At 39.5% G+C, this 21,671-nt stretch overlaps 2 protein-coding genes and 1 pseudogene across 6 annotated transcripts in view; 1 reads left to right on the top strand and 2 right to left on the bottom strand.

Moving 5' to 3' along the window:
* CEP95 (centrosomal protein 95) overlaps positions 1-14,118 on the bottom strand; it is a 33,302-nt gene extending 19,184 nt beyond the window's left edge. For 2 of the 3 annotated variants that reach the window (XM_033089858.1, XM_033089859.1), the window contains exons 1-6: positions 13,969-14,117; positions 12,315-12,443; positions 10,837-10,944; positions 8,080-8,190; positions 5,369-5,474; positions 3,722-3,837 (exon numbers count right to left, since the gene is read on the bottom strand). In XM_033089858.1, the coding sequence (XP_032945749.1) occupies positions 3,722-3,837; positions 5,369-5,474; positions 8,080-8,190; positions 10,837-10,944; positions 12,315-12,443; positions 13,969-13,987 (589 nt within the window). In that variant the 5' untranslated portion in view covers positions 13,988-14,117. Of the gene's footprint in view, positions 1-3,721; positions 3,838-5,368; positions 5,475-8,079; positions 8,191-10,836; positions 10,945-12,314; positions 12,444-13,968 lie in introns of all 3 variants that reach the window. The other variant, XM_033089860.1, reaches the window with a different exon arrangement.
* LOC117013098 (60S ribosomal protein L23a-like) lies at positions 719-1,560 on the bottom strand (annotated as a pseudogene).
* Positions 14,119-14,149: 31 nt separating the features above from the next.
* Positions 14,150-21,464, top strand: DDX5 (DEAD-box helicase 5). Of its 3 annotated transcripts, none has more exons than XM_033089864.1 (14): positions 14,150-14,257; positions 14,893-15,071; positions 16,297-16,462; positions 16,820-16,916; positions 17,008-17,141; positions 17,259-17,324; positions 17,539-17,680; positions 17,762-17,922; positions 18,008-18,180; positions 18,534-18,644; positions 18,883-18,944; positions 19,040-19,099; positions 20,332-20,556; positions 20,758-21,464. In XM_033089864.1, the coding sequence occupies exons 2-14, from the start codon at positions 15,028-15,030 to the stop codon at positions 21,159-21,161; spliced, it is 1,845 nt and encodes a 614-aa protein (XP_032945755.1). In that variant the 5' UTR covers positions 14,150-14,257; positions 14,893-15,027; the 3' UTR covers positions 21,162-21,464. The 3 variants fall into 3 exon arrangements, with proteins under 3 accessions (XP_032945755.1, XP_032945753.1, XP_032945754.1); XM_033089862.1 differs by lacking the exon at positions 14,150-14,257 and adding an exon at positions 14,450-14,604; XM_033089863.1 differs by lacking the exon at positions 14,150-14,257 and adding an exon at positions 14,492-14,642.
* Positions 21,465-21,671: the final 207 nt, after the last annotated feature.

Genomic DNA, 21,671 nt, shown 5'->3' with positions numbered 1-21,671 from the left:
CACAGTATATGCTTCCATTTATTTGTATCTTCTTTAGTTTCTTTCTTCAATGTTTCATAGTTTTTTTTTAAAAGATTTTATTGGGGAAGGAGAACAGGACTTTATTGGGGAACAGTGCGTACTTCCAGGGCTTTTTTTTTCCAAGTCAAGTTGTTGTCCTTTTAATCTTAGTTCAGCTTCAAGTTGTCCTTTCAGTCTTAGTTGTGGAGGGTGCAGCTCAGTTCCAAGTCCAGTTGCCGTTGCTAATTGCAGGGGTCACAGCCCACCATCCCTTATGGGAGTCGAACCGGCAACCTTGTGGTTGAGAGGACGTGCTCCAACCAACTGAGCCATCTGGGAGCTCAGTGGCAGCTCAGCTCAAGGTGCCACATTCAATCTATAGTTGCAGGGGGCGCTGCCCACCATTCCTTGCAGGATTTGAGGAATCCAACTGGCAACCTTGTGGTTGAGAGCCCATGTGGGAATCGAAGCAGCAGCCTTTGGAGTTAGGAGCACGGAGCTGTAACGGCCTGAGCCACTGGGCCGGCCCATGTTTTATAATTTTCCAAGTACAAATCTTTTACCTCCTTGGTTAAATTTATTCTTAGGTATTTTATTTATCTATTTTTGATGCAACTGTAAATGGGATTTTCTTAATTTCTCTTTTTTATTGTTTTTGATGAATTAAAATGCAACCCATCCTCACCTGCAAATGACAGTCTTACTTCTTCCTTTCCAGTATGGACGTCATTACTTTCTGATTGCTGTGGCTGGGAGTACCAATACTATGTTGGATAAAAGTGGTGAAAGTGGACATCCTTGTCTTGTTCCTGATCTGAAGGAAAACACTTTCAGCTTTCCCCCCATGAGTATAATGTTAGCTGTGGGTTTGTCATATATGGCCTTTATAACGTTGAGGTATGTTCCCTCTTTTCCCACTTTGCTGAGTTTTTTTTTTTTTTTTACAGTGAAAAATTTTCATTTAGAATTAGACACCTGGACTCAGTTTAGATGATCCCAATTTTGTTGGCAACATTCAAAGCATCATAGTTAGGAACCAAACATATGACTTCTCTCCATCAGACCTGATCAGGGTGTTGACCTTTGCCAGATCAAGGTCATAGAGCTTCTTCACAACCTGTTTATCTGATGCTTGTTGGCCTTGACATCCATAATGAACATAGTGTATATTTATCTTCTATTTTCTTCACAGCTGACTCGGTAGTTAGGGGGAACTTGATGATGGCATAGTGGTCAAGCTTGTTTCTCCTGGGGGTGCTCTTCTGAGGATATTTAGGCTGTCTTCAGAGCTGCGGTATCTTGGGCCTTTGTAAGGTGGGTGATGTGAGGATCTTTTTTGTGTGGCTGTGGACGCCTTTCAGCACTGCTTTCTTTGCCTTCAAAGCCTTTGTTTTGGCTTTGTCTTTGGGAGAGGCAGGGACTTCCTTCTTCGCTTTCGGCACCATCTTCATGAAAAAGCTTTGCTGAGAGTTTTTAACATAAATGGATACTGGATTTTGTCAAATGCTTTTTTTGCATCTATTGATATGATGACTTTTATCCTTCATTTTGTTTATGTGGCATATCACATTAATTGATTTGTGGTTATTGAACCAACCTTGCATCCTACGAATAAATTCCACTTGATCTTTTTAATGTATTGTTGAATTCGGTTTGCAAATATTTTGTTGAGGATTTTTGCATGTATGTTCATCAGGGATGTTGGCCTATAATTTTGTAATGTCTTTGTCTGATTTTGGAATCAGTGTAATCCTAGCCTCATGAAATGAGCTTGGGAGTCTTCCCTCTTCTTCATTTTTTTGAAATAGTTTGAGGATAGGTGTTAATTCTTTGAATGTTTGGTAAAATTCACTTGTGAAGCCATCTGGCCTCAGACTATTGTTTATTGGGAGTTTTTTGATTACTGATTTGATTTTGTTAGTAGTTATCCGTCGGTTTAGATTTTCTGTTTCTTGATTCAGTCTTGGAAGAGTGTGTTTCTAGGAATTTATCCATTTCTTCCAGGTTGTCCAATTTGTTGGCATAAAATTGTTCATAGTATTTTCTTACAATCCTTCGTATTTCTGTGGTGTTAGTTGTCATTTGTGTTTCATTTCTGATTTTTTTGGGTCCCCTTTTTCTTGATGAATCTGGTTAAAGGTTTATCGATGTTATCTTTTCAAAGAACTAGTTCTTGCTTTCATTGATCATTTGGTTTTTTTTAGACTCTTTTATTTCTTCTCTGATCTTTAAAATTTCCTTCCTTCTACTCACTTTGGGTTTATTTGTTCTTCTTCTAGTTCCTTTAGGTGTAAAGTTAGACTGAGATTTTTGTTTCTTGAGGTAGGCCTGTATTGTTATGAATTTCCCTCTTAGGAGTGCTTTGTCTCTGTCCCATAGATTTTGGGTCGTTGTGTTTTCATTTGTCTCAAGGCATCTTTTGATTATTTTCTTGATCCCATTGTTAACCCATTTATTATTTAGCATGTTATTTAGCCTCTATGTGTTTATTTTTCAGTTTTCTTCTTGTAATTGATTTCTAGTTTCACTCCACTGTGATCAGAGAGAAGATACCTGATAGGATTTCAATCTTCTTAAATTTATTGAGAATTGTTCTGTGGCTTAACAGGTGGTCTATCCTGGAAAATGTCCCATGTGCACTTGGAAACTGTATTCTGTTGCTTTTGGGTGAAATGTTCTAAAAACATAAATTAAATCCACCTGCTCTAATGTGTCAGGCTTTAAGGCTGCTGTTTCTATGTTGATTTTCTGTCTGGATGATCTATCCATTCATGTCAATGGGTGTTAAAATCTCCTACTATTACTGTATTCCTGTCAATCTCTCCCTTTATTTTTGTCAATATTTGCTTTATATATTTAGATGCTCCTATATTGAGCGTATAAATGTTTACAAGGGTTATATCCTCTTGTTGGATTGATCCCTTTATCATTATGAAATGTCCTTTGCTGAATGAATATGATGTGGCTACTGTCCCTGAAACTCACAGTTAACATAAGAGACAAAGATACTATACAATGTGAAAATGGTGTTACCAAAATAAGGTGAGAAGCCTATGCTTTAGGAATACAGAGCCTCAGAGCCTGAGGCAGGTGGGAGAGAGACTGGGCTTTGTAGGATGAGTTTGCCAGAAATAGAAAGGTAGAGCATCTCTGTGAAGAAACAGTATGATGCCAGAGAAGAGCATTGCAACTAGGTAGGCAGGACAGGGAGTGGGATGGTGGGAGGGTAAGGTGAGAGGCTTAAAACAGGCCTGAAAGATATTCAGGTTTACTGTGTATACACAGTAGTTTGTTGGAAATGTGGCCTGAAGCCTGGGAGAAAAATTGCCACTGGATATACAGACCTGTTGGTTGAAACAATGAAAAAAGTAAGTTACCCAGTTCAGGAAATTATATCTAAGGAGTACACTCAATGTGACTAGACTATTAAGTTGTATCCAGAATTCTCTTCCCAGGGTATCAAGTCCTACATATTACAGGACAAACTTGCGTCCACCTGTTTGTCCATGTGCCTATGACTCCCACTTGAATGATTTCAGATAATTGTTCATATTATGGGTAATAATTGTTATTATGGGTAATGTTGGTATTCTGGAATTTCAATTCTGAAATTCAGTTAGGGCTCTCCCATTCTTCTCAACTTTAAACACTCCTAACTATTTACATTTTCATAGTTGTATGCTGAATAACAATAACTGATATTTAAGGTTTAACTACTCACCATTACTTCTTAGAGAAAAGGTGTGTGCTGTGTCTCCGAGTCTAATTATTTCACCAGTGGATTCTGCTTCATCTCCATCCCAAGAGGGGCCCAAAGCCTCGGATGACAAGGAATACCTAAAAGAGTACCCTCACTTACTCGAGCCCAGCATGATCACAGAAGGCCCTTCCTGTGAGAGCCCCGAGAACTGCTTCAAGCAGCCTGCCTGTGAGTATTCAGACTGTTCACTGTTATGCACAGAAAAAAGGAAAGACACCCCCTTCTACCCTTATCACTTTTTGCTGCTTATCTGTTTTTGTTTTTTTTTATTGATATATGGTGGAAACAGCTCTGTATAAAGTATCAAGAATTAAACACATAGGGGGCGTGTTGGGGGCGGGGCGGGAAGGTTTTCTATAAACTGTATCATTTTCTGCTGAGGATGGCGTGTCCCATCCTTTTAATCAAGGTGATTGTGATTTTGACTAATAAAAAGGACTTTATAAAAAAAAAATTAAACACATAGGAGAATACACACAAAGAACAATAAACACTTGTTACTGTAGTGTGTGGAGTGGAAGGGAGTCTGGGTAGAGCACTCATTTTATATTAAATACCCTTAAATTGTTTCACTTTTGCACTTGTTATTTTAAAAAATCTAATAATGAAAAATAAAGTCAAGAAATTTATCTTATGATGGTCTCCTTTAAGACAAGTTTTCTACGGAGTACTCCACCTAAAAAGAAGGCACTGACTGCTTTTCAAGCCATGACAAACTCCATAAAAAAACTGAGAATCAGATATTTAAGTGAATATTATCATGTTCAACCTCTAGTTAGCAGAAATACAATCAAACCTGTAAAAATATTATATTTTGTCTTGAAAGTAGCACCAATTTTTAAACTCTGATATTGGTCAGTGATACGGTTCATGAGGGTGTAGTAACCCAGCACTTTCATCTTGCTGGGGTGTTACAGTCATGGCCTTTTTGGAAAGCAACTTGGCAACTTTTAACAGCCTTATAACATTCATACTCTTTGACTCTGAATGCAGCTTAAAGATATTGTGGGGGATGGAGGGAGAAAGAATAAAAGTGTGTATCACATTAAAAAAAATAATATAAAAACACAGGAAACACTACCTCCACTTCAGAGAAGTGGTTTAGTAAATTATGATGCACATAAGAATGGTATGTTATACAGTAATTAAAAAGGGTTATAAAGAGTTTAATACCTTGGGGAAAGACTTGATGTGTTAATTTTAAAATGCAGCAAACAAAATTATATAGACAATATGACTAAAAAACAGTAAGAAAGACTAAAATACAATAAAATGTTAACAAGCAGTTATTTAGTTCTAAATGGTAGATTTCATTTATTTCTGCTTTTTTATTTTTCTGTACTTTTCAAGTTTTTTGCAAAGAACATAAACTACTTTGAAGATGAATGGAAATATTGAAAAATAAATAGGTGGTTAATGCTGAGAATTAAGTACTGTAGCTTAAGGTTCTTAAAACTCCCTCAGGGAGGTTTAAAATATGAGTAGTAAAATTTTCACATTAATTTTGTTTGTTTTTTTGCTGCCATTCTGGTATATTGTGTGCAATTTTAATTCTTAGAAGGAAAAGCATAACTCGTTTTGATTAAATTCACAGACATTGAGTGCTACCTCCCAAAAGAACCTCCTTTCCATGATGATTTGGATTCCTTAGTACTTTCTGACTCTTCCAAAGGCTCTACTCCAGGAGATTCTTTAAAACCTTGTCCAGTTTCACCTGTTTAGAATAGAAAAAAACAGTACCAAAAAAAACACCCTGTTAATATACTATTTCTATACAGGGGATGGGTAGGGTAAGGACAGAAAGGCGCCCTCAATTCCTCCTGGTAAACTGGGCTGTTGTGAAAGTGAAATTAGAAAGAACCAAATCATCATTTGTAATGAGCACATATTACTTGGGTGACAAAGAAACAACACAAATTTTGCTTTAAAATCAGGGTCTATAGTTGTATTCACAATGTTTTATTTTTTAAGCTAGGTGGTAGGTCTATTTATTATTTTTTATACCTCTCTGTCTATAAGGGATATCTGAAACAAGATACTAAGATGTGGCTTCAGAAAAACATGACAGCATCAGCCTAAATCAAACTCTAAGACAGTCACGCCCTAACCTAAAAGTCAGATATCATCAAGGCTTGGATGAAATTTTCCTTAGGACTAACAACCTTTTTTCTACCCCAAACTACCTGATGAATACACTTTCATCAGAGGCTGAGTAACTCACCCGGGGAGTGATTTCAGGAGGTATGTGGGTGAAATCTGCCATGATTCAGACCTACCCCTGTGGATATTCCCATCCCCATTTTTAGAGATTCCATGTTTGAACATCCCTCTTCATTTTTCAGTATTTCTGTATTCACCAAGCAATATTTTAATAACATTAGCTAACAATCATTGTGCATTAACTCTGAGCTAGGCTCAGTGCTAAACTATACACATCTATTCACTTAACCTTCTCTACAACTGTGAAAGAATTTCAGATGAGAAAACAGCCTTAGAGAGCTTCAGTCATACAGTGGGGGGCACTTTGCACTGAGCCTATGATCTGCTTTCAAATCCCTTTTCTTCAGTGGTAAATGAAATGCTCACCCAAGTACCAGGGCGAAGCTGTTCTGCACACCTGATGTAACTAGTGATAATAAAGATTTATTTCCCATTGTTTTGAAAAGTCTGATCAGCTCTAGGTAATACTGCCATATAAACTTGGACCTGCAAAGGTAACAATCAGACTTTAGAAAACACTGACAACTAAGGTACTACCACATAGGGAGGCCCCCTCTGAGCCTAGCTGCACTAAGCTCTCCACATTCTACAGACCTCCCCCTGGGGAGATCCCTCCCTGAGCATTTCACTATTACCAGACTCACATGTAAGTATCTCTACGTTCTGTCCTCTCTCCATCCCCACTGCCCTGTCCTCGGCCAGGTCACTATCATCCCTCCCCCACCTGCCATCAAGCACTACTTTGTAAAAACTGCAGCTGTCATTGTAACTTTCCAAATTAATCAATCTCTTTACTTAGAGGAAGTATTCTACCTCTTAATCTTGCAACTAAGATGACTAAAAAGCCACAGAGCATCAAAATACCCACTAGTAGCCTTGAATTAGGTGAGTTTCACATGTCTTTCACTCTCCCCCAATTCTCCTGTAGTGTTTTTATTGTAAGCATTTATAGCTATCTCCCTGACGAGGATAGGTGTCTTTGGGAGCACTAAACACAGCATGCAGCTTTGAATCCTCCTGGGGTACCTAGGCTGATATTTAACATACATTAAACACTAAAAAATACTCAACACTCAAAACATTCAAAAGTTTTTGAAATAAAAAAAGAAATACCCAGTGTGGCATGCCTTTCCATCTTTCCTTCCAGACCTTACCTATATATGCTTTTAAATCGTTTTAGCAACAAGGATGAAACGTAGAAAATTACTCTAACTAAAGAATTTAAGATTACCTTCCAGTGTTATAATCACAGCATAGGTCTCACCATCAACAATGTGAGAGTTAGGAATGATAAGCTTACCCAACTTTTTTGTCTTCATTTATATCAGAATTTATGTTAACTGCTATTATTACTGAAAACTTTTTTTGGACAACTTTACAACAGTAAACCCATTCTTAAATGGGTCATATATTCCAATTATGACATAAATTGTAACGAAGACCTTCAAGTGCCTTACTTTCTTTTGTATAATTTCCTTAGGATAAACCCCTAGAAAAGGGATTTATTGAGCCTAAGATTATAGCTCTTAAATACTGCTGACCTAGTTTAAACCATAACCTTTTTGGAAAATAATATGGCAATATTGATCTTTATAATTATCATTAAAAAACAAAATCAAAATTTCACACAATAAATTGTTACAATTTAGGGAACTGAGTTACTGGAAGAGTAAAATAAATATTCAAGCTGTCATAAACCTAAGTGTAGGCTGAAGACAGAAATGCACCAATTCTTGCTGATACCTCACCCAACATCCAAATTTGTAACAAAAATGGCAGTTTTGACATAGGAAATTTTGGAGTAAGGAATTTCATGCAATAATAAGCAATTTTAGCCAGAATTTACCTTCCTATTATAGATTAGTTTTAAAGTAATTTATAAGCAACATCCAAGTTAAGAAAGGATATGATGACAGTCTAAGATAGAGTTTTCAACCACTTAGAACAGTAAGAATTGAAATTTAATTTACAATTAAATTTATCAGGTGTACTGTATTAGTGATTTTAATTCCTATGAAGAAAAACAGGCAAAAATACAAAAGGCAAAAAGGTATGTAACATAAAAATAAACCAAACCAAATTTCTATTCTTAAACTTACTTCTCTCGTGAGATGTTTCACTGATGTGTTCCGTAAGATACTCCAGCAACCCATCAAATATTTCTAGGAGATTCTTAATAGATTCTTTATCTCCTTTCACTATATTTTCTCCTGAACATAAAATAGAATTATTAAAAAATTTAACCAAGAAATCAAAAGCTTCATAATTTTGAAATGGATATACTGCTATGAAAATATTGTTCAAGATACAAGGATTATAAACCAATCCAGGAGAAACAATATTATAAATACAGCTGACACCAGAGCTCCAGTTTTGAACTGTGTGGGTCTACTTACACGGATTTTTTCAATAAATATATATTTGGCCCTCGTATCCCTGGGTTTTTCATCTGAGAATTCAACCAACTGTGGTTCGAAAACAGTATTTTCTATCCATAGTTGGAAATCCACATATGCAGAAAGCTGACATGTTACACATGGATTTTTGACTGCACAGGGATTGGCACGCCTCACCCCTCCGTTGTTCAAGGGTCTACTGTATTAAAACATCAATTTTCTAATGCCTTATTATATCTGAATTAAAAAGGGGCTAGTCTTGGATATGGTGTTTGATAATTCATTGGCATAGTCCTTTTATCAAGAAGTAAAATAAATGGATTTAAGAAAACATCCTCTGGTAAGATTTATACCAAAATAACAGCTAAGCAGAACTTTTTTTGGCTGGTGGGGAAAAAATGGCAGGAGAGAACACTTTCAGATATTGGGATCCTGTTTGTACTGAAGAAAATAGCAATAAAGGAATATAAAAACAAAACAATCAAAAAACTTGCCAGGAAACTTTCATCGGGAATTCCTAACTTTTTTTACTTAACTCCTATTCACTTTGTATAGATAATACCATTAAAAAAAAAATTAAAAACCATCCATGGCACCCTACATATAAAACCGTTTTTAATCTCACCACACCCCCAAACTCTCCATCCTCATCTCCAGCTCATCAGCTTCATACCCAGAAGTTAATCTTTAAATGTCCCTAGCACAGTACCTGGCCAATAATAGATTTTTAATAAATGTTAACTTGAAATGTTGACAAGAAATGGGTTGCTTAAAGCACGGAAACTTGACATGATTAATGCTCCTTAAAATGGACTCCAGTCAACATCAGGTGTGGATGAACTTAACTCTTGAGACACTTGGTTGTCCTTGGGGAGATCATGCCTTGCTTTCTTGTGAGTTCAAGCCCGTATGGAAGAGGCAGGGTGGAAATTTGATATTTGAAAGAATCTAGCCATTTGTAACTTCAGTTATGATGCAAAACAAACCTAAACCAGAAATTGGATGTTTTATAATACTAGTAAAAACAATGTTTGACAGGTGTTTTTCTGTTTAAAACAAACAGAAATATTGTTTTTAAGCCTTATGTTTTTCTGGCTTAACGAGATACACAAGTATACCCCAGGGGTATACTCAGGACTTCGTAGTTTCCAGGATGGGGAGCATACTCTGCCAACCCAGCAACTTAGACTGCCTGCCAGAATGCAGTGCTTCATAGTGGAGGAGAAACTGCTTTACACAACACAGGAGTAAAAAGGCTGCTCTGCAGGCTACTGGAGGAGGTAAGCAGTTTGTAACTTTTCATGGTGGGTGTGAGTTGTCCGGAGAAGCTCTACTGTAAGAAGTTCTATAAGCGGACACTACCTTGCCATATAGTATGTTTTAAAAGCACAAATTACCAGAAATTGCCCTACTCTGGTGATAAAGCAATTCTAAATTGCAAAAGAACAGGAAAACCCCACGGTTACCCCTCAAAATGAATCATCTCCAAAATAATTTACTACATTTATTCTCCCAAACTGCACTCAAAAACTTAAGACAGTATTTTTGCAAAAATTTGTTCTTGTCAGTATCAAATTAAGAGATGTAAATAACCTATCCTGATTAACATTTATCTCCTTTAAAGAATAAATCAACAGTATAAACCCTCTTTTAGTGATTTGAGTTTCAAGTTCCCAAGATTCCTTCTGTTCATTAGCTGAAAATAATTTATTTTGGGAAAAGGTTCAAAAAATAATTTGTAGTTTTATTTATATTGAATAGATAATCACGATTCAAAATTTAAAAATTACAAAAGGTATATAATGAAGTCTCATCCCACCCTTGTCCTGCAGCCCTTTACTTCCTCTTATTGGAGGCAACCAGTATTACAGGTTTCTCGTATATGCTTCTAGAGAGTTCTACATGAAATCTATTGCATAAATGTTCTCCCCGCCTTTGCTTTTACAAATAGTAGCATACTCTGCATATTATCATTGTAATTGCACCACATTTTTCTCACACAATATATAATGGTGATTGTCCCACTAATATGGAACATTGTACATAAAGAACATAATCAATCATCTTTTATAGTTGCACAGTAGTTCCCTGGAGCTACCATAATTTATTTAACCTGTCACCACGAATGGACACTTAGATGTTTCTAATTTTTTAGCTACTACAGACAAGTAGCATGGTAGCTTTAAAATAACAAAACAACAATAAAAAACATACCTCCAACTACCAGCTCTAGGACTTTGACTGAGATCCATCATAAACTCAATGTCTGACTCTCCCGGGAAAGCTCTCAAGGATGGCTGCCTTAACTATACATACTCAATCGATTGTCTTGGCTCAGTCTTGCCATTTGGTCTATTTCACAAGCTTACTCATTTGGCTAATTAAATAATGTCCTGGGTTCTGTCTAACAAGTTATTTTTGTAAAATGCAAAATTATCTGGAGATGAAGTATATACCAACCTGTTATGTGAGACAAGCTGACCTGCAGGTAATCCAAGGCCAGTGAATCGATTACTGCTTGTACATTGTGAGCTTCATCCTCTTGACTCTTAGGAATAGCTATGAGGTCTGTGGAGGAAAAGCTCCTTAATTTTGCATCTGTGAGGGTCCAAGTTTTCATCTATCTGTCTCGGACCAGGCTCTTGATAAGTTCAACTGCTACAAAAGTAAGCTCTGCCCAAACAGAACAGTTTTTATAAAGTACAGATAAAGTTAATAGAGCCTGAATTCCACACAGAATCTTTATTGGTTGCATATTTATTGATTGAATATGGTTGAATAAACTTATGAACATGCTCTACATTAAGTAGTACACTAAAGAAGAGAAAGAAGTCCCTAAATTCGGGGCCGGATGGCTCAGTTGGTTAGAGTGAGAGCTCTCCTCTCAACAAGGTTGCCAGTTCAATTCCCACAAGGTGGGCTGTGCCCCCTGCAACTAAAGATTGAAAACGGCAACTGGACTTGGAGCTGAGCTATGTCCTCCACAACTAGACTGAAGGACAACGACTTGTAGTTGATGGGCCCTGGAGAAACACACTGTTCCCCAATATTCCCCAATTTAAAAAAATCCCTAAATTCAAGATGGTAATACGATTGTAAGGGCAGCAATTACTAACCTATAACCGTGGGCTGCTTTCCATGAGAGAAAAACAACAACAGGTGTGAAATGAGGGTTACTGTATGTCCTTTTAAAGGGCCCTATTAAGAATTATTGGCATAGAGGTTTAAAAGATCAGTATAGACCTGAGTGCAGAAGGATTTTTAAATATCAACTTAAATTTTGAGTTCCTCCTCTGGTGTTGAGAAGATGAATGTTTTTTGGGAAGGATGAAAATGTATTTTAAAAGACTGGCCTAATAAGTACTTGTATATACCTCGGGACGCTAAAGAGGGTTGAGACTAGCATCAAAGATACCAGCTAGAGGCTATTCCATTATTCCAGGAAGTGAGGAGGGACTCATGGTAACAGTGGGAAAGGAAGAGAGACTACGTAGAGCTTATTTTGGTACATTTCTTATGTGAAGAAATGAAGGCAGAGAAATCTATGGATAAGGACTCTGAGATATTTAACCAGGGATATAGTACAAACATCAATTCTAATCTGTAATATTGGTTAAGCAACAGGGTTGCACAAGTTCCCAAGTTCCACTCAATTTTAGAACCTTTAGTCACAGAAAACGTGTGACTTTCACAAGGCATCAAACATGATTAAACAGTGACAACCAAGACCCGTCAAACTGATTTGACCAAGGCTGTTACTAGGGGTGGGTCTCATAAAGTATTCATTAAGGCAATGAATGCAATAATTAGATAGAAATAAAATGGAGACAAAGAGAAAACTCAAGATTTTATAAATACCATAGGATCTCACTTAAAGGCACTAGAAACTTCTGGGGTAAGATATAGACATTATTACTCCCACTTTTTCGCACCCTTACCTGGTACCTTTTCTCCCAAAATGGATTGATAAAAAGCAATAAAGACATTAGCATCACAATCTTCTAGTTCATGTATTCTCAGGTGTATGTGACATTTCAAAAGAAGGTTATTGGCAATGGCTACCCACTCTGTTGGGAGAGAAAAGGAAAAGGTCAGCCTTAAATAGCACTAGAAAAAGTCATAATCTGAAAAAACAAACAAAAAAAACCCCCTCACAAAAACAGACATTGAATTTTGTAGAAGATAAGGAATTTGACTTTTATAGGATTTCAAAGATCCTCCTAGGCATGATTTTTGAAAAGATGTATCTAATTAATTACTTGGGATGACTTCCAGACTGCAATAATTTCCGTGCAGTCAAAAATGGAATACAAATCTAATTTTGACTGTCGCAACCTAAAATCTTAAGTTATTTACTGTGGTTCTTATTTTACAAGCCATATGTAGGTGTTTTTATTTATAATATATTTACAGGTAAGTGGGAACGTTGTGTCCCAAACAAGATAATCCGAGGCTACTAGAAACTACTAATGGATGTTGCTTCAAATTCCCAATAGCATTAGTCATGGTTTTACCCAATTATCTTATGCAAACAATTTCTCTGGTGTCCAAATAGGTAGTGATTAACTTAGGCTGTTAAGAACTGGAGTAATGACACCAACACTACTGCACTTGTTAGTTTTTTTGTATTTGACTATATGAAAGGAAATACGGAAAGTTTATTTAAAAGTCCCTAAATCCAGAATTAGCACATTACCGATACTGTGGAAGTTTCCTGTGTACGACCCTCCCCACCCCAGATATCGTTGGAATTAGAAAAATTATTTCAAGAGTTTCTCGACCGAAGGTAATTTAGAAAACTTAGAACGTTTGTTCCCTGAAATGATTGTTGATTAAAGGTAAAGTTCCTTTATTCTGCATTCGATTGTCTTCAGTATGTTCTAGAAATGTGTGACTGTGTGTTCAAGGCACGTTATCTTCCTCTTCCCAGAAAACAATGTGTACGTGTGTGTCTCTTAAAGGCACATCATCTCCCTCTCCCCCATACTCATTTCTCACAGCTGACCAAACCATCACAACTAATCTGAACGCTGTTCTAGAGAAAAGGATGAAAGCGTCCTAGACAACCAAATCAATGCGCTTTTCAAAAGCGAGGCTAGGCAAAGCCGGTAACTCCAGAGGGCACCGAAGACAAAAATCCACTATTTTCCTTTGGTAGGGGCATCAACAGATCTTAAGAGTGCCATTCCTCCAAAGTTCAATACAGATTCCGGTACTACCTCAGTCCCCACAATGCAAGAGTAAAGAGCACTTGAAAGCGGCTAGATACCCCAGAGAAACAGGAGTCCGGGGAAGAAACTTTTTGACTGCCCTTTTTTGCAGCCAGGATGCAAGCATACTACAGGTCTCGCCACAGAGACCTTCTCTCCCCGACCCCCAAAATCGCGCTCGACGGCTTCCAAGCGGACAGCGAAGTGGGCTAAGAGACACTCCAGGTAACCTGTTACTACGACGGAGTGTGTGTCACGAGCCCCGCTGGCAGCCCAGACCTAGCTGAAGCCGGCCTGAAGTCTCAAGATATAATAGGCAGGGGCGTTCGGTGACTTGGCCCGCTTTAGTCCACATATACCGGGATTCCAGGTTGAGACTCACCAGCCTCTGAGCTGGCCATGTCGCGGAAGCAGGTCGCCGCCCGACTCGCAGCTGAGCGCGCGGGGGACGGTGTCCTGAAAGGGCCGCAACAAGCCGATACAGCGCTGAGAGGGGGAACGACAGGAAAGTGCAGGGTAGGAGGAGTGAAAGAGGGAAGGGCGTTAAAACGGCTTCTCGCCACTGATTGGTCATCAGAGGAGCACTTCCTTTCGCAACACGCGCCGAGGCGGCGGTTTGGGGGCTCTAGATACCATTCTCCTCCCGAAAGATCGCGCTAAGCGACTCTCAGGTGGGTGGGTTTGACAGTGCGGGTCACGCAACAGCCGGGGCCGGTCTCCCGGCGGCGTTAGCGCGGCATTAGCGCGGCATTTCCGGTGAGCTTTTCGTTTTGTATTCCTCCGCGGACGCCAACTGAGGAAGTAGTGCGGTCCGCTCACCCGGTGGGCGGGGTCAGCCACGTGACAATGTCAGGGTCCGCCTTCCTGTCTCGTATGGTTCTGGGCGTGAGCGCTGTTTGGAGACGTAAACAACTCCAAGTGGACCGAGTGGGTTGCCCTGTGCTGGCCATTTTATAGCCTGTGCTGGACCTGAAAAGGGCGGGGTAGCTTCCTTGAGGTGTGGAAAGACGAGAAAAAGGTGAAGTCAAAGAGAGTGTAGGCTGAGGCATTCCGGTGGTGAGTGGGCCCAGCCATGGAAAGGGCAAAAAACGGGCGACTCTAAGGGAGGGACAGTGGGGGAGGGGAGAGGACATGGCGGATTCCGGAACGTTTGCGGGCGTTGCGGCCTCTGCGCAGGGGCGGGGTGATTAGGTCATAGAGCGGCTCCCAGCATTCTCTGCGGCGGAGGAGGCGGTCCAGCCTATAAAACCGGCTGCCGGGACGCGGCCGGCACCTCATTCATTTCCATCGGTCTCTTGCGGAGCAGCTCCGGCTCCTGTCATCGCCGTCCTTCCGCCGCTGCCGCCCCCGCAAGGCTTTGCTTGCCGAAGCCACCTCCACAGCGACTCGTCGCACCAGATTCTCTCCACTTCGTTCCCCGCCAACCGCAATCATTGACGCCATGTCGGGCTATTCGAGTGACCGAGACCGCGGTCGGGATCGAGGGTGAGTGGGGGAACTGACCTGTCAGGCCCCACGGGTGGGGGATGGGAGGCCAATGAAAAGAACGAGGGGTGGGTAGCGATGGGAACTTGGCTTTTTCAGCCGTTTTTTGGGCCTCCTCAAGGGAAAGTTTGCGCCATTTTGTTATTTGTCCAAAACTGACGGAAAGATTTTTCTAGAAACGGTCCTCAGTCTCGCTTTTTGTTTGGGAGCGTCGGGGCTTCGGCGATTTAGCAGTTGTGGCGAGAATTGAGTGTGTTGTGAGGGGAGGAAAGCGCGACGCTTCGAGGAGAACGAAGTTGTCGCTGTTGAGTGCAACCTTTTGGGAGGTGTTTTAGGAGTCTCGGGGATTTTTTGGGGAGCCGAGAGGGCCGCTTCGAAAGCCATTGATGCGGCGGGGGCAGGAGGGTGGCCGGCGCCACGGTAATCGGCCATGTGGCTGAGCCGTAGGTACAAAATGCCGGCGTCGGACATGGCGCCGGCGCCTTTGTTACCCCGCCCGGCGGAGGAGCTCAAAATGGCAGCGTCGAGAAAATGTGGCGCAGAGAGAAATGCGAGACAAAGGGGGAAGCGCCGCCCCAGCGGGAACGCCGCCCGGCCGACTCCGCCCGGGCCGGGACTCCTCCCCTGGTAGTCGCCAGCTCCTCCTCCTCTTTTTTTTTTTGCGTTATATAATTTTGTTACCTTGATCGGAAGCCGTTCCGCGGTTCCTCCCTAGTCGATTGGCTTGTATAAGTGTCCCCGAGACCACCACTCTTGCTTGTTCTGCTTTCACTGCCTGTGCTGTCCCGTTATCCATTGAAACCAAAGACCCTTTGCTTGGAAACAGCTGGTAAATAACATCGCTGTTAATAAGCTCCTCCCTTCTTGTATTGTCCTTCTCTCAGACATTTAATTCCTAAGCTCGTGGGAAAGACCGGTAGCCACAAGCTGTTGTCTGTCCTTGTAATCTGAGCTTTTGGTGCTTGGGCAGCCAATTTCCGACCTGATAAATCCTGGGCTGTTTTTTTGGCTTTAATAGCGTGTACTTGGGACAACAGGGAAAAGGAGAAGGGTGCTAATTGTGGTTTGGAGAGAATGATCATCACTAAGGACAGCGCTAGGTCTTATTCCTCCAGAAGTCTTTCATCCATCTTTATTTAGCGTGTGCCAAGGAATAGTAAGTTAGAGTGTATATAAACTCCTACATAGACGTTTGAAAACGTAACTTTCTTTTTTTTAATTGCAGGTTTGGTGCACCTCGATTTGGAGGAAGTAGGGCAGGGCCCCTATCAGGAAAGAAGTTTGGAAACCCTGGGGAGAAATTAGTTAAAAAGAAGTGGAATCTTGATGAGCTGCCAAAATTTGAGAAAAATTTTTATCAAGAACACCCTGATTTGGCCAGGCGCACAGCGGTGAGTAATTTTCTTTGGCTTCATCAGGTTTAACTTAGTGACTTACAGTAAATCAAAATCTGACCAGAAAAGTGTTGGCAAATGACCAAGTTGTGGGAAATCATGCCTTTTTATTAGTTGGGGAAGAGGTGTTACTCACTTTTGGAAATAAATGGCTCTGAATTTTTCTACTTAGCATGGTAGAATATAACACAATAGACATTTTTCTGTGCCATGTAGGGTTTTCATCACATGGATTCAGATTAAAATGGCTATGTTAAAGTACCTAATCAATTATAAGATTAGGGGCTTATTGTTTGCATATTTAGTTGGAGGAGGTTGTCATAAGACTTAACCAGATTATTATTTGTTTTGTAGCAAGAGGTAGAGACATACAGAAGAAGCAAGGAAGTTACAGTTAGAGGTCACAACTGCCCAAAGCCAGTTCTGAATTTTTATGAAGCAAACTTTCCTGGTAAGTACTAGTTTTGAGTTTTGTCCTTTTTAAAAAAAATTCCCTTTTCTTGGCCTTACTGATTTTTCTAAATGTGTGTTGATAATCATAGCAAACGTCATGGATGTGATTGCCAGACAGAACTTCACTGAACCCACTGCTATTCAAGCTCAGGGATGGCCAGTTGCTCTAAGTGGATTGGACATGGTTGGAGTGGCACAGACTGGATCTGGGAAAACATTGTCTGTAAGTTTGGAAGAACTTTTGAGATCCCGTGATATGTGCTAGAGGAATTGGGTTAGAAGTAAAAAGAAACTAGAAGTATTTTAATGTAACTTCTGCTGTTTCCTCCCCTTTAAACAGTATTTGCTGCCTGCCATTGTCCACATCAATCATCAGCCATTCCTAGAGAGAGGTGATGGGCCTATTGTAAGTATATATATATATTTTTTTTCCTTTCAATTTTTGGCCATACGTGTAATGTAGAGATTTTTAAAACATAGAGCAAAAGATAAAACTCGTGGTTTTATATAGACATTATCTTTCCCTATTTAGAGATTGTCTGCCAGAAGAGCAGTAAATTAGTAATTTACCCAGGATTCTGCTGAAAGACGTTTTTCACTTTCTGTTCCTCTTTCCTTAGTGCTTGGTGCTGGCACCAACTCGGGAACTGGCCCAGCAGGTGCAGCAAGTAGCTGCTGAATACTGTAGAGCATGTCGGTTGAAGTCTACTTGCATCTATGGCGGTGCTCCCAAGGGACCACAGATACGTGATTTGGAGAGAGGTATGTAACAAAAAAAGATTGTCACTGATGGTGCTAAAAAGTTCTAGATGTCGTAGTTAACGTTTATGTGTTTAATTGAAGGTGTGGAAATCTGTATTGCAACACCTGGAAGACTGATTGACTTTTTAGAGTGTGGGAAAACAAATCTGAGAAGAACCACCTACCTTGTCCTTGACGAAGCAGATAGAATGCTTGATATGGGCTTCGAACCCCAAATAAGGAAGATTGTGGATCAGATAAGAGTAAGTACTCTTACACATGTTATTTCTTTAAACTTACCTCTGAATTTATTCTTCAAATACAAATTTTTAATCAAATTTTTTTTAGCCTGACAGGCAAACTCTAATGTGGAGTGCGACTTGGCCAAAAGAAGTAAGACAGCTTGCTGAAGATTTCCTGAAAGACTATATTCATATAAACATTGGTGCACTAGAACTGAGTGCAAACCACAATATTCTTCAGATTGTGGATGTGTGTCATGACGTTGAAAAGGACGAAAAGTAAGTAATATAAGTCTTAACTATAAAAACAATTTTATATAAGGTAAATTCCTGTTTCATACTTTTATCTTAAAAGTGACTTTGAGAGGGGTGGAATTTGAATGTTCGTTTAAAATTATCCTGTCAATCCTGAAAGTTCTTGCTTCCTTAAATCAGATAAGTAGTTATCACCATATTTATAGCATTCCTATAGGAAAAAAATCATATCCTATGGTTTATTTAAGGGTTAAAGGTAGAATTGTTTGATTAGTGGGTAAGCAAGTGTTTCTGATTTGTGGTCATGTACCTTGACCATACATGTGTGATTGTACCATGGACTTTCATTAAAGTTTACATTTTTTTTTTCTTTCAAGACTTATTCGTCTAATGGAAGAGATCATGAGTGAGAAGGAGAATAAAACCATTGTTTTTGTTGAAACCAAAAGAAGATGTGATGAACTTACTAGAAAAATGAGGCGAGACGGGTATGTAGGCTTCCTCCATTGAAGCAAGTGTATTAGAGTTGACTTTGGAGGAAAAGGCAAACTTAGATCAGGAGTGATGAATTTGAATTTCTTGGATGGGAATCATCTGGTAGTATAGGTAGAACTGGATTAACATTTCAGGTGAAATTAGAGGGATCTGTGACCAAAAAGTTAAGTGCTAGACTAAAACCTATCAGGTTTTAAATATGTATCTTATTATAACTTTTCTTTAATTTAGGTGGCCTGCCATGGGTATCCATGGTGACAAGAGTCAACAGGAACGTGACTGGGTTCTAAATGGCAAGTATTTCAAATGAAGGTTACTCCCCCCTACCCCCTTCAAAACCTACAATTTTGGTCAGATTAGTGATTTGTATGTATGTTGTCGTTTGCAGAATTCAAACATGGAAAAGCTCCTATTCTGATTGCTACAGATGTGGCTTCCAGAGGGCTAGGTTAGTACAAACTCGAATTCGTGGCTTGGTTTTCCAGAAGATCTCCATATGATTTTTAAAGAAAGTTTATTGCTTTCTTTAACCTCTGCATTTTTTCTAAGTTTTTTTCATATAAAGGTGGAGTCTTTGTGGCAAGGCCTAGGCATGACAATCGGAGGACTCGAGGGGGATGGAGGACTAGTGATCGGCTGGCTCCTTCCAGTCGATTAGAGAGGTGAAAAGCTGAAAGTGTGCCAGTAATCTTCAAAAGGCAGAACATACCACCTCTGCCCCGTAAACTGTTCTCTCCGAGAGGGAAAAAATGCAAGTTATCCTCACAGTTCACTGCCGTGGTATTTCTTCTGTCCCATGCTTTGCATGACTGCCATGGTACAGCATTGTTTCAAACTGTTTACTGTGATCTGTGGGTCTTTGAGTTTCAGTGAGTTTGCTGAAATGTCGAAGAAATATTTCCAAACATCAATGTTCAATGAAATTTTTGTTCAAGTTTGAAATGGAGAGAGCAGCTTTAAAAGGTACTAAGCCTTTTACAAATTGGTGAGTACTGGCACATAAGCTCTAGAGCAGGAGCAACTTCTCACACTTAGTCAGTGGGAAAAGCAAGCAATGCTTTGAAAGTTCCTCCCTCACCTACACAGTAGTCGTCATGTCGAGACCTGCCAGAGAGAGACACATTCTCAAGTGAATCCTGGCTTCTTGGAAGCGCTTGCCTAGACGAGACACAGTGCATAAAAACAACTTTTGGGGGACAGGTATGTTTTTCTTGCAGCTGCGGTTGTAAGGTCTTGGCAAGACAAGCAGTGTGGCCAGAATTTTGAACTTCTGATGAGTGTGTAATGGCAAAGGACCATGTACATTTTTGTTTAAAGGTCCTCAAAATGAGCACATGAAGAAGTTGCTGTGAACCTTTAAGTGGCCCTACTGCACAGAAGCATTCAGATGTCACTTGATGATCTTTTAAGGGGACTTGCTGATTTGGGAATGTTAGGGACTACAAGTCCTTTTGACAGATTCTACGGGTGGGTAATGGCATACAAATGACTATTGTTTTGTTTTTTTTTCTCTCAACCTCAATGGTATTCCTACAGGGAATGGATAACCATTTTAACTGTATTTTTTGCAGCCCATACCTTCTTGGGAATACAATTGTCTAACTTTTTATTTTTGGTCTGGCTGTTGTGGTGTGCAAAACTCCGTACATTGTTATTTTGCCACACTGCAACACTTTACAGATGTGGAAGATGTGAAATTTGTCATCAATTATGACTACCCTAACTCCTCAGAGGATTATATTCATCGAATTGGAAGAACTGCTCGCAGTACCAAAACAGGCACAGCATACACTTTCTTTACACCTAATAACATAAAGCAAGTGAGCGACCTTATCTCTGTGCTTCGTGAAGCTAATCAAGCAATTAATCCCAAGTTGCTTCAGTTGGTTGAAGACAGGGGTTCAGGTAAGACCAATCTTCAATAAGAAATGTTGGTGGTTTGGGGTCACATAATTGTCTACAAACCCATTTAAATGGGATTGGCAGGTGAGTAAATTCTTCAATGTGAAACTGACGAGAAAATTTCACACATATAGTGAATAAAAGCTATCTGATTAAATTAATGATTTGTGTCAGAAATAATCGGTTTACAATTTTTCTTGACAGGTCGTTCCAGGGGTAGAGGAGGCATGAAGGATGACCGTCGAGACAGATACTCTGCAGGCAAAAGGGGTGGATTTAATACCTTTAGAGATAGGGAAAATTATGACAGAGGTTATTCTAGTCTGCTTAAGAGAGATTTTGGGGCAAAAACCCAGAATGGTGTTTACAGTGCTGCAAATTACACCAATGGGAGCTTTGGAAGTAATTTTGTGTCCGCTGGTATACAGACCAGTTTTAGGACTGGTAATCCAACAGGGACTTACCAGAATGGTTATGATAGCACTCAGCAATATGGAAGTAACGTTCCAAATATGCACAATGGTATGAACCAACAGGCATACGCATATCCTGCTACTGCAGCTGCGCCTATGATTGGTTATCCAATGCCAACAGGATATTCTCAATAAGACTTTAGAAGTATATGTAAATGTCTGTTTTTCATAATTGCTCTTTATATTGTGTGTTACCAGACAAGATAGTTATTTAAGAAACATGGGAAATGCAGAAATGACTGCAGTGCAGCAGTAATTATGGTGCACTTTTTCGCTATTTAAGTTGGATATTTCTCTACATTCCTGAAACAATTTTTAGGTTTTTTTTGTACTAGAAAATGCAGGCAGTGTTTTCACAAAAGTAAATGTACAGTGATTTGAAATACAATAAATGAAGGCAATGCATGGCCTTCCAATAAAAAATATTTGAAGACTGAATTAAGTGGAAATTGTACTTTATTTTACATATACAATGTCATGTAAAAGTTTGCTTAGATTTTTTTTTTTTTAGTCAAAAACTAAATTGCTCCTTTCCATAATTTAGTTTTGGTAAGTGGGGAGATCAGAAGGCCGTACTTTCTTAAAGTGCTCTCTATTCATATTGCAAGAATTAAATGAGATTGATTTAGGTAAACTTACAATTCT

This window comes from Rhinolophus ferrumequinum, chromosome 21, assembly GCF_004115265.2.
Source record: "Rhinolophus ferrumequinum isolate MPI-CBG mRhiFer1 chromosome 21, mRhiFer1_v1.p, whole genome shotgun sequence".
In the NCBI taxonomy this organism is placed as follows: Eukaryota; Metazoa; Chordata; class Mammalia; order Chiroptera; family Rhinolophidae; genus Rhinolophus; species Rhinolophus ferrumequinum.
The sequence above is the reverse complement of the archived record's forward strand: the minus strand, read 5'-3'. Positions and strand labels throughout refer to the sequence as shown.

What these genes read in the sequence shown, in the direction of transcription:
- DDX5 (XM_033089864.1), top strand. Translation starts at nt 15,028, where the DNA reads ATGTCGGGCTATTCGAGTGACCGAGACCGCGGTCGGGATCGAGG. An exon ending in ATTTGGCCAGGCGCACAGCG is followed by an intron (nt 16,463 to 16,819) that starts GTGAGTAATTTT and finishes TTTGTTTTGTAG; the next exon opens with CAAGAGGTAGAGACATACAG. An exon ending in TGTGGCTTCCAGAGGGCTAG is followed by an intron (nt 19,100 to 20,331) that starts GTTAGTACAAAC and finishes AACACTTTACAG; the next exon opens with ATGTGGAAGATGTGAAATTT.